An 11,271-nucleotide genomic window follows, 5' to 3' on the forward strand; every position below is an offset into this window, starting at 1 on the left:
TAGTTTCTAAAATGGGGTGATTTATGGGTGATTTCTAATATGTAAGCCCCAGAAAGTGACTTCATAACTGAACTGATCCTGAAAAATTTGGGTTTTGGACAAGTGATACCTCGGTTCACGAACGCTTCTGTTCACGAACAACTCGGTTCACGAACAGAAAAGTTCATAAAAATATGCTCCGGTTCACGAACTCCGCCTCGGTTCACGAACAGGAGCCGCGGCCATTTTAATGCTATTTCCAGGCTTCCTGTAGGAAGACCGTGGAGAGAAGAAGAGACACAGAAAGAAGTACTGTGAGTACTCTGCAAACATTTTAAGTGATTTTTTTATTTTTGGTGTGCTTTTTAGCACATACAGTACTGTACAGTTCACTGGACACCCAATATGGCTCCCAAGAAGCATAGTGGAAAGAAGAAAGTGCGGAGCAGCAATGAAGGTGACAAGAACAGCAATGCAGGTGACAATGTGCAAAGTGGAAATGCAAGTGACAATGTGCAAAGTGAAAATGCAAGTGACAATGTGCAAAGTGGAAATGCAAGTGACAATGTGCAAAGTGGAAATGCAAGTGACAATGTGCAAAGTGGAAATGCAAGTGACAATGTGCAAAGTGGAAATGCAGGTGACAAGAATGTGCAGCGCAAGCATGGTGGCAAAAAGAAAGTGCAGAGCAGTAGTAAAGGTGACAGCAAGGTTGTGAAGAAAATTACCATTGAGCTGAAGAAGGAAATTATAGAAAAGCATGACCGTGGTATTCGTGTGACTGATCTGGCTTCGGAGTACAAGATGGCAAAGTCAACAATCTCGACTATTCTGAAAAACAAAGCCGCCATCAAAGGAGCTGATGTTGCAAAAGGAGTAACAATGTTAACCAAGCAGAGGACGCAAGTGCTGGAAGAGGTGGAAAAACTTTTGTTGGTGTGGTTGAATGAGAAACAGCTGGCAGGTGATAGCGTTAGTGAAGCTATGATCTGTGAGAAAGCCAGGAAATTGCACAGTGATTTACTGCAAAGAAGCCCCTCTACAAGTGCAGTAAGTGACGAATTTAAAGCCAGTAGGGGGTGGTTTGAAAAATTCCGCAGGAGAAGTGGCCTCCTTAGTGTGATTAGACATGGTGAGGCTTCCAGTTCTGACAAGGCCGCAGCAGAAGCCTACAAGTTAGACTTTGCGGAATTCATGAAGACAGAAGGATACGTCCCTCAACAAGTGTTCAACTGTGATGAAACATGGCTCTTCTGGAAAAAAATGCCGAACAGAACCTATATCACGCAGGAGGAAAAGGCACTACCAGGGCACAAGCCCATGAAGGACAGATTGACCCTTTTGCTGTGTGCCAACGCAAGCGCCGATCTGAAAATTAAACCACTACTGGTGTACCATTCTCAGACCCCTCGTGCATTTAGGGAACAAAATGTGAACAAGGCCAGACTGCCCGTCATGTGGAGAGCCAATGCCAAAGCTTGGGTCACAAGGCAATTGTTTATGGAATGGCTGCACGAGGTGTTTGCACTGACCGTCAGAAAATATCTTTCTGATAACCAGCTGCCTGAAAGGTGCCTTCTTCTGATGGACAATGCCCCGGCACACCCTCCAGCCTTGGTGGATGATATGGATGCTGAGTATGACGTCATCAAGGTAAAGTTCCTCCCCCCCAACACAACACCACTTCTGCAGCCCATGGACCAGCAAGTCATCTGCAACTTCAAGAAGCTGTACACAAAGGCGCTCTTCACTAGGTGTTTTAATGTCACTGAAGAGACGTCCTTGACTTTGAAAGACTTCTGGAAGAAACATTTCAATGTTGTCCACTGCATTAACCTCATTGACAAAGCCTGGGAAGAGGTCACTCCCCGAACCCTAAATTCAGCCTGGAGGAAACTGTGGCCAGAATGTGTCGCTGAACGTGAACATGACTTTGAAGGGTCTGATGCAGAGGTAGTGGAGGAAATTGTGTCCATGGGCAAGAGTATGGGTCTGGACGTTGATGGTGCTGATGTGGAAGAGCTTGTTGAGGAACATAGGGAGGAGCTGACCACGGAAGAACTTTCTGAACTCCACAGTGAGCAGCAGAAGGCACTTCTTGAGGAGCATTCCACTGAGGAAGAGGAAGAAAGGGAGGAGGTTAGCAGTGATGCCATAAAATCCATTATGCAAAAATGGAATGAGTGCCATGATTTTTTTTGAAAAGCACCACCCCAACATAACTGTCGTGAACAGAGTGCTAAATCTCATGAATGATAATGTGGTCTCTCATTTCCGGAGGGTTATGCAGCGCAGGAAGAGACAAGTGACATTGGACAGATTTTTCAGAAAAACTGAGCCTGCAGCTAGGAGACAAAGGAGAGAGGAAACCCCTGAAGGAGATCCCCCTGATGTCCTTATGGAGGGGGACTCTCCCTCCAAACAATAACTGCCTCCCACCTGCCTTCCTCCATGCCAGAAGTCATCTCAAGCAAGGTTAGTGTCCTCTCTTTATACACTGCTCAAAAAAATAAAGGGAACACAAAATTTACACATCCTAGATCTGAGTTAATTAAATATTCTTCTGAAATACTTTGTTCTTTACATAGTTGAATGTGCTGACAACAAAATCACACAAAAAAAAAAAATGGAAATCAAATTTTTTAACCCATGGAGGTCTGGATTTGGAGTCACCCTCAAAATTAAAGTGGAAAAACACACTACAGGCTGATCCAACTTTGATGTAATGTCCTTAAAACAAGTCAAAATGAGGCTCAGTAGTGTGTGGCCTCCACGTGCCTGTATGACCTCCCTACAACGCCTGTGCATGCTCCTGATGAGGTGGCGGACGGTCTCCTGAGGGATCTCCTCCCAGACCTGGACTAAAGCATCTGCCAACTCCTGGACAGTCTGTGGTGCAACGTGACGTTGGTGGATAGAGCGAGACATGATGTCCCAGATGTGCTCAATTGGATTCAGGTCTGGGGAATGGGCAGGCCAGTCCATAGCATCAATGCCTTCATCTTGCAAGAACTGCTGACACACTCCAGCCACATGAGGTCTAGCATTGTCTTGCATTAGGAGGAACCCAGGGCCAACCGCACCAGCATATGGTCTCACATGGGGTCTGAGGATCTCATCTCGGTACCTAATGGCAGTCAGGCTACCTCTGACGAGCACATGGAGGGCTGTGCGGCCCTCCAAAGAAATGCCACCCCACACCATTACTGACCCAATGCCAAAACGGTCATGCTGGCATTGCTGGAGGATGTTGCAGGCAGCAGAACGTTCTCCACTGCGTCTCCAGACTCTGTCACGTCTGTCACATTTGCTCAGTGTGAACCTGCTTATATCTGTGAAGAGCACAGGGCGCCAGTGGCGAATTTGCCAATCTTGGTGTTCTCTGGCAAATGCCAAATGTCCTGCACGGTGTTGGGCTGTAAGCACAACCCCCACCTGTGGACGTCGGGCCCTCATATCACCCTCATGGAGTCTGTTTCTGACCGTTTGAGCAGACACATGCACATTTGTGGCCTGCTGGAGGTCATTTTGCAGGGCTCTGGCAGTGCTCCTCCTGTTCCTCCTTGCACAAAGGCGGAGGTAGCGGTCCTGCTGCTGGGTTGTTGCCCTCCTACGGCCTCCTCCACGTCTCCTGATCTACTGGCCTGTCTCCTGGTAGCGCCTCCATGGTATGGACACTACGCTGACAGACACAGCAAACCTTCTTGCCACAGCTCGCATTGATGTGCCATCCTGGATAAGCTGCACTACCTGAGCCACTTGTGTGGGTTGTAGACTCCGTCTCATGCTACCACTAGAGTGAAAGCACCGCCAGCATTCAAAAGTGACCAAAACATCAGCCAGGAAGCATAGGAACTGAGAAGTGGTCTGTGATCACCACCTGCAGAACCATTCCTTTATTGGGGGTGTCTTGCTAATTGCCTATAATTTCCACCTGTTGTCTATCTCATTTGCACAACAGCATGTGAAATTGATTGTCACTTAGTGTTGCTTCCTAAGTGGACAGTTTGATTTCACAGAAGTGTGATTGACTTGGAGTTACATTGTGTTGTTTAAGTGTTCCCTTTATTTTTTTGAGCAGTGTACATTACTATACTGTACTAATGTGTATTGTAATTTGTTTCATATTTTTGTGCTTCAAAAACCCCCAAAAAAAGGTCAGCACGGATTAACCGGATTTACATTGAACCCTATGGGAAAATGTGCCTCGGTTCGCGACCAGAGTCAGTTCACGAATTAAGTTCGTGAACCGAGGTATCACTGTGTATTGTTAAAAATTTTAAGATATGCTTCTAAACTTCTAAGCCTTCTAACGTCCCAAAATTATAAAATGTAATTTTCAAAATGATCCAAACATGAAGTAGACATATGGGGAATGTAAAGTAATTACTATTTTTGGAGGTATTACTATCTATTATAAAAGTAGAGAGATTGAAATTTGGAAATTTGCTAATTGTTCAAAATTTTTGGTAAATTTGAAATTTTTTTATAAATAAAAAATAATATTTTTGACTCCATTTCACCAGTGTCATGAAGTACGATATGTGACGAGAAAACAATCTTAGAATGGCCTGTATAAGTAAAAGCGTTTTAAAGTTATTACCACATAAAGTCACACATGTCAGATTTTCAAAAAATGGCCTGGACAGGAAGGTAAAAACAGGCCCGGGGTTGAAGGGGTTAAGACAGGTTTTGTGTGTACTAATAGGACGGAGACCATTTTATTTCTCCTAATGATTGTTCCTAAGACAAAATGAGCCATTGTAACTAATAAAAGGTATTAGTAAAGTAATATTTAAATATTTTCATTTTCTTAATTCCCAGAGAACCCCTTTAACGAGCAGCTGACTGTCGGGAAGGAACGCTTCCATCCCGATAATCTGCTGCAGAATCGTCCTAAATCCATCTTAACATGTAACAATGTGTAAAAGAAATATATACAATGAGCACATGTAGTACTATTCCTACTGGACTAGCATGAGATAACCTTGCATTGTACTGCACGTTCCTTTAGAGCCTCCTGAGGTTACTACGTTTCCATTGTCTCATGTTATGACACTGGAGGGGGAGTTGAAGTGGAAGCCCCAACACTGACCTTGATAGTAGCCAACCATGTAAGAAAGGGTGTCACTTTTGGTAATACAACACATACTGTAATTTGATACATGCCAGGATGTGCTACATTCCAGGGGCCCTCTGAAACATTAGGATCTCAATAACTTTGATAAGGCTTCAGAGGAGGCAAAGCAAGCACAGAGCACAATGAAGATAATTGTTAATGTCAATTTCATTTAGTACCAATGTCAACAGGCAATGCTCCTAAATAAAAATGAAAAGAAATATCCCTTAGTAGGTGTAATTGAAAGTATAATATATAATTGGAGAACATTCTCTAGTGCGTAGAAATGCGTTGGAGGAAATTTTTGTAGATTTTTTCTTTCATTTGAGCAGTATTGTGCCATTGCCAATTAAGTACATAATATTGTCTTCTGTTGCAGTCAGCACAAATTATATAACCTCCAAAATAGATATGGTAGGTAATCCATTGTCAGATTACTGTTGCTGTGAGTAGCATGCAAAGTAATTATCCTGAATAGTAGGTATAGAATTGGGATGACAATATGACAGCTTTATTGTTTTCTTGACAGGTCTAGATAAAAATGGTCACAGAGCATTGCACTTATCAGTGTAATATGTAATGTTCTAAGTAAGTCACTAATTCCACTTCCCTCTTTGGCCACAGTGATGGTCTGACTGACAAAATTAGGCTTGATTCACACTTGTGTCTTCCGACCCAGCAAGCTGTTCCAGCGGTAACCCAGCCAAAATCCGGAAAATATGGCGAGACACGGCCAGACAAATACTTCTACATGCAGTGAATGAATACAAGCCCTAATACACACAGGAAGTTGGCGTCTGTGTGCACAAGACAGCAGAGGCCATGAACTGCCATTGTAACAGTAGCCCCCGGCAAAGAAAGAAGTGGGGGATAGTCAGCACATCCCAGTGCACAGGTGCACATCGCCATGGCTGAAAGCACAAAAGCAAAAACAAACACAATGCAACAGCATTCTGCAAGTACAAATAAAGTAAATACAATAGTGCGATACTCACTATAGAAAATGTAATAATGCTAAGTTGTAAATGTGAGATTCTTGGCAAATACATTTTGTACTAAATTATTTGTGCCTGTCCGTCACCCGCGAGGCAATCTCTTTAGGACAAGAATCTACTCTAAATACTACCTCCGCTGGTACCAAACTGGCCTCCATTAAATTCAGGGAATATAGGATCCACATGCATGCAGAGTCCACATTATATTATACCTCCTTTGGTGCCACAGTGGCCTTCATTAATTTCAGGCAATGCAGGTTGAACATTCATGATGAGCCCACTCTGTATTTTACCTCTCTGGTGCCAAATAGCCTCCAATAAATGCAGGGAGAGCAGACTATAGTTTTATACTTAAACTGTACCCCTCTACTTTACACCTTCTCTTCTTTGGTCTGGATACTTGCAAAAATTTCTTCAGGAGGGCAGGGGCATCAAAATTCTCCAAAAGCTCATAGGATCGCTCTTCTGGTCCAAAGCATTTAGAACTGATGGGAGATACAACAGGAGTGGGACATCTGGATTATGGGTTGCGAATGACTAGCTGTCATGTTCCGGGGGCCCAGGGCAGACATCCGGGAAGTCTTGCAAACAGGACACAGGCAAAACAGACCAGGGACCAACAGGGACCAACAGAATACTTTATTACACATGTAATAAGAAACATGACAGTAACATATGCATGTTAGGCAATACCACAGAAAACCATAGAACCAAGTGCACAGGCAGACCAGAGGCCAAACCCAGGAGGGGAAAGAGCCAGTGAACCCCATTCTTAACAGAGCCCCTGGTGGTGGGGATGATCTGGGCCGAGGGCTCACTGGTCGCACTTCCAGGAAGGTTCTGGTACACTTGGCTCCCACCTGCAAAGAACCACGCTGGTGCAAGCACCTGTGGAACAGACAACAGAACTGAGACCCACGCAAACACAGGACATGGAACAGACAACGAGACAAACAGGAACCAGCACAGAAGCAGGTGTCTGGACCCCAAGCGGAATGGAAGCATGGTGGTCTCAGGCAGAGCTGCACACAGACTAGAGATCCTCCCTCCGGAGAACCCAGGAGACTTCTCACGAAGGCAGGACAAACACAGGAACAGAAGCAGTAAGGCACTGCAGGACAGACATGGAACAAAAGCAGTTTATCACTGCCAGGCTGGACATAGGACAGGATAAGAAGCAGTTTAGCACTGCCAGGTTATCAGACACAGTTAGAGCACTGCTAGACTAGACATGGAACAGAGTGGATCCAGACAGAGAACAGGTACAGAATAACAGGCAAGGCATGGACAAGGATAACAACATAAACATCACCACAGAACAGGTACAGAAGATCAGACAAGGCAACAACAATGCTTTACCAGGCGACACCACACAAAAGGGCAGATGGCAAAAAAAACTGGGTCAGCAGCAAGGGCTACACCCAGCAAGGCACAGGAACAGACTGACCCCAAGCCCCACAGCTCACAGGTAGAAATAGCTGCATAGAGGGCACCTAATAAGCCACACCCAGGAACAGACCAGGGTAAGTTAACCCCACCAGAACCAAACAAGGAGGGGAGCCTGCATGAACAGAAAAGTGCACACACAGGCTGCAGTACTAAATGTTGCCCCTGGCAAACAGCAAACACAGAGTGACCCTCAGCCAGTACGCCAGAACGCAAACAACCCGTGACGCAAACACAAATGCATCCATAATCATGACTTGTTCCCACACAAGGCTGCAGCCAGTACGCATCACAGAATCAGCATACATGGGAACACCCACAGCCAGTACACAAAGTGCATGCAGCCATCCTGCACGGCACCAGTAACAGGAACCACAGAGATATGGACATGGGAGCCACAAACACAGGCCACAGTTCCTACACAAAACAGCAGCCAGCACGCAGCCCCAAGCAACTAGCATACACAGGTGACAGCCTGCAGCCAGTACACGAGAGAGCCTGCAGCCAGCCTAGACAGCAACAGAGACAAGAGCTGTACAGAGATGGAGACAAGGGGAGTACACACATTCACAGGCATGGTTCACACAAGACACCGCAGCCAGCATGTATCCCCAAGCAACCAGCATACACAGGAGTCAGCCTGCAGCCAGTATGCAAGAGAACATGCAGCCAGCCTACACGGCCACAACTGTCACAATGAACCGTACCGTGACACTAGCACAGCAAATTTTTTCATACAACATACAGTCAGTTCCATACATATTGGGACATCGACACAATTCTAACATTTTTGGCTCTATTCACCACCACAATGTATTTGAAATGAAACGAACAAGATGTGCTTTAACTGCAGACTGTCAGCTTTAATTTGAGGGTATTTATATTCAAATCAGGTGAATGGTGTAGGAATTACAACAGTTTGCATATGTGCCTCCCACTTGTTAAGGGACCAAAAGTAATGGGACAATTGGCTTCTCAGCTGTTCCATGGCCAGGTGTGTGTTGTTCCCTCATTATCCCAATTACAATCAGCAGATAAAAGGTCCACTGCTCATTTCCAGTGTGCTATTTGCATTTGGAATCCGTTGCTGTCAACTCTCAAGATGAGATCCAAAGAGCTGTCACTATTAGTGAAGCAAGCCATCATTAGGCTGAAAAAACAAAACAAACCCATCAGAGAGATAGCAAAAACATTAGGCCTGGCCAAAACAACTGTTTGGAACATTCCTCAAAACAAAGGAACGCACCGGTGAGCTCAGCAACACCAAAAAACCCAGAAGAATACGGAAAACAACTGTGGTGGATGACCGAAGAATTCTTTCCCTGGTGAAGAAAACACCCTTCACAACAGTTGGCCAGATCAAGAACACTCTCCAGGAGGTAGGTGTATGTGTGTCAAAGTCAACAATCAAGAGAAAACTTCACCAGAGTGAATACAGAGGGTTCACCACAAGATGTAAACCATTGGTGAGCCTCAAAAACAGGAAGGCCAGATTAGAGTTTGCCAAACGACATCTAAAAAAGCCTTCACAGTTCTAGAACAACATCCTATGGACAGATGAGACCAATATCAACTTGTACCAGAGTGATGGGAAGAGAAGAGTATGGAGAAGGAAAGTAACTGCTCATGATCCTAAGCATACCACCTCATCAGTGAAGCATGGTGGTGGTAGTGTCATGGCATGGGCATGTATGGCTGCCAATGGAACTGGTTCTCTTGTATTTATTGATGATGTGACTGCTGACAAAAGCAGCAGGATGAATTCTGAAGTGTTATGGGCAATATTATCTGCTCATATTCAGCCAAATGCTTCAGAACTCATTGGACGGTGCTTCACAGTGCAAATGGACAATGACCCAAAGCATACTGCAAAAGCAACCAAAGAGTTTTTTAAGGGAAAGAAGTGGAATGTTATGCAATGGCCAAGTCAATCACCTGACCTGAATCCGATTGAGCATGCATTTCACTTACTGAAGACAAAACTGAAGGGAAAATGCCCCAAGAACAAGCAGGAACTGAAGACAGTTGCAGTAGAGGCCTGGCAGAGCATCACCAGGGATGAAACCCAGCGTCTGGTGATGTCTATGCGTTCCAGACTTCAGGCTGTAATTGACTGCAAAGGATTTGCAACCAAGTATTAAAAAGTGAAAGTTTGATTTATGATTATTATTATGTCCCATTATTTTTGGTCCCTTAACAAGTGGGAGGCACATATGCAAACTGTTGTAATTCCTACACCGTTCACCTGTTTTGGATGTAAATACCCTCAAATTAAAGCTGACAGTCTGCAGTTAAAGCACATCTTGTTCATTTTATTTAAAATCCATTATGGTGGTGTATAGAGCCAAAAATGTTAGAATTGTGTTGATGTGCCAATATTTATGGACCTGACTGTATGTAGTCTCGACGACATACTCACATACCCAACTACAAAAAAATTACTGGCAGAAGAGTTAACTACTGGTACTTCTGGGTTAACTTCTTTGACATATTCAGACTTGGCTTGGGTTTCAGGTACAGACAGAGGGTAAACTCGACCCTGGGGTGGAGTGGAACCAAGGAGAACAGGACAACAGGTATATGCAGAAGACAGATCTTGAAGATGTTGGGATACAGGCGAATCCCGTACAGGTTACACAGCGGTCAGGCATCGGAAGTGACAGGCAGAACCTCAACAAAGAATTCGCCCACCGTTCCAGTCGAGAACCGGACTGTGAACACAGAGCCAAGGCAGTCCCAGCAGAAGTGTAAAGGTAGAAGGTACAGGCAGAACATACAGGGAAATTTTAAGTGGAGCATGCCCACTTTAAGCTTCAAAGACACAGTGATGTAATGGATGGTCTCAGGGGGAGGTTTTTCATTGATTCAGATCCCCGCCAACAGCTTTTTAAGGCACTAGATGTTTGTAAGGTACTGGTTCACCAAGGCCTGATGCGCAAAGCTTCCTGCCGAACCGGAGTCTTAGGCCTCTTTCACACTTGCGTTGTCCGGATCCGGCGTGTACTCCACTTGCCGGAATTACACTCCGGATCCGGAAAAACGCAAGTGTACTGAAAGCATTTGAAGACGGAACCGTCTTCCAAATGCGTTCAGTGTTACTATGGCACCCAGGACGCTATTAAAGTCCTGGTTGCCAATGTAGGAGCGGGGAGCGGGGGAGCGGTATACTTACAGTCCGTGCGGCTCCCGGGGCGCTCCAGAATGACGTCAGAGCGCCCCATGCGCATGGATGACGTGATCCATGTGATCACATGATCCATGCGCTTGGGGCGCCCTGACGTCACTCTGGAGCGCCCGGGGAGCCGCACGGACGGTAAGTATACTGCTCCCCCGCTCCCCGCTACACTTTACCATGGCTGCCAGGACTTTAGCGTCCCGGCAGCCATGGTAACCACTCTGAAAAAGCTAAATGTCGGCTCCGGCAATGCGCCGAAACGACGTTTAGCTTAAGGCCGGATCCGGATCAATGCCTTTCAATGGGCATTAATTCCGGATCCGGCCTTGCGGCAAGTGTTCCGGATTTTTGGCCGGAGCAAAAAGCGCAGCATGCTGCGGTATTTTCTCCGGCCAAAAAACGTTCCGTTCCGGAACTGAAGACATCCTGATGCATCCTGAACGGATTTCACTCCATTCAGAATGCATGGGGATAATCCTGATCAGGATTCTTCCGGCATAGAGCCCCGACGACGGAACTCTATGCCGGAAGACAAGAACGCAAGTGTGAAAGAGTTT

The 11,271-nt window shown here is 45.4% G+C and overlaps 1 protein-coding gene across 1 annotated transcript; it reads left to right on the forward strand.

Annotated features, from left to right (window-relative positions):
• Positions 1-384: 384 nt before the first annotated feature.
• On the forward strand, positions 385-10,290 carry LOC120978042 (tigger transposable element-derived protein 1-like). The gene is made up of 3 exons (XM_040406281.1): positions 385-457; positions 620-2,118; positions 10,054-10,290. Exons 1-3 carry the CDS (start codon positions 385-387, stop codon positions 10,288-10,290), a joined length of 1,809 nt encoding a protein of 602 aa, XP_040262215.1.
• Positions 10,291-11,271: the final 981 nt, after the last annotated feature.

This window comes from Bufo bufo, chromosome 8, assembly GCF_905171765.1.
Source record: "Bufo bufo chromosome 8, aBufBuf1.1, whole genome shotgun sequence".
Taxonomy (NCBI): domain Eukaryota; kingdom Metazoa; phylum Chordata; class Amphibia; order Anura; family Bufonidae; genus Bufo; species Bufo bufo.

Excerpts from the sequence above, each read along its gene's own strand:
- LOC120978042 (XM_040406281.1), top strand. The coding sequence starts at position 385 with ATGGCTCCCAAGAAGCATAGTGGAAAGAAGAAAGTGCGGAGCAGCAAT. Across the intron at positions 458-619 it reads TGACAAGAACAGCAATGCAG|GTGACAAGAATGTGCAGCGC; the intron begins GTGACAATGTGC and ends GTGGAAATGCAG. Across the intron at positions 2,119-10,053 it reads AAGAGGAAGAAAGGGAGGAG|GTACAGACAGAGGGTAAACT; the intron begins GTTAGCAGTGAT and ends CTTGGGTTTCAG.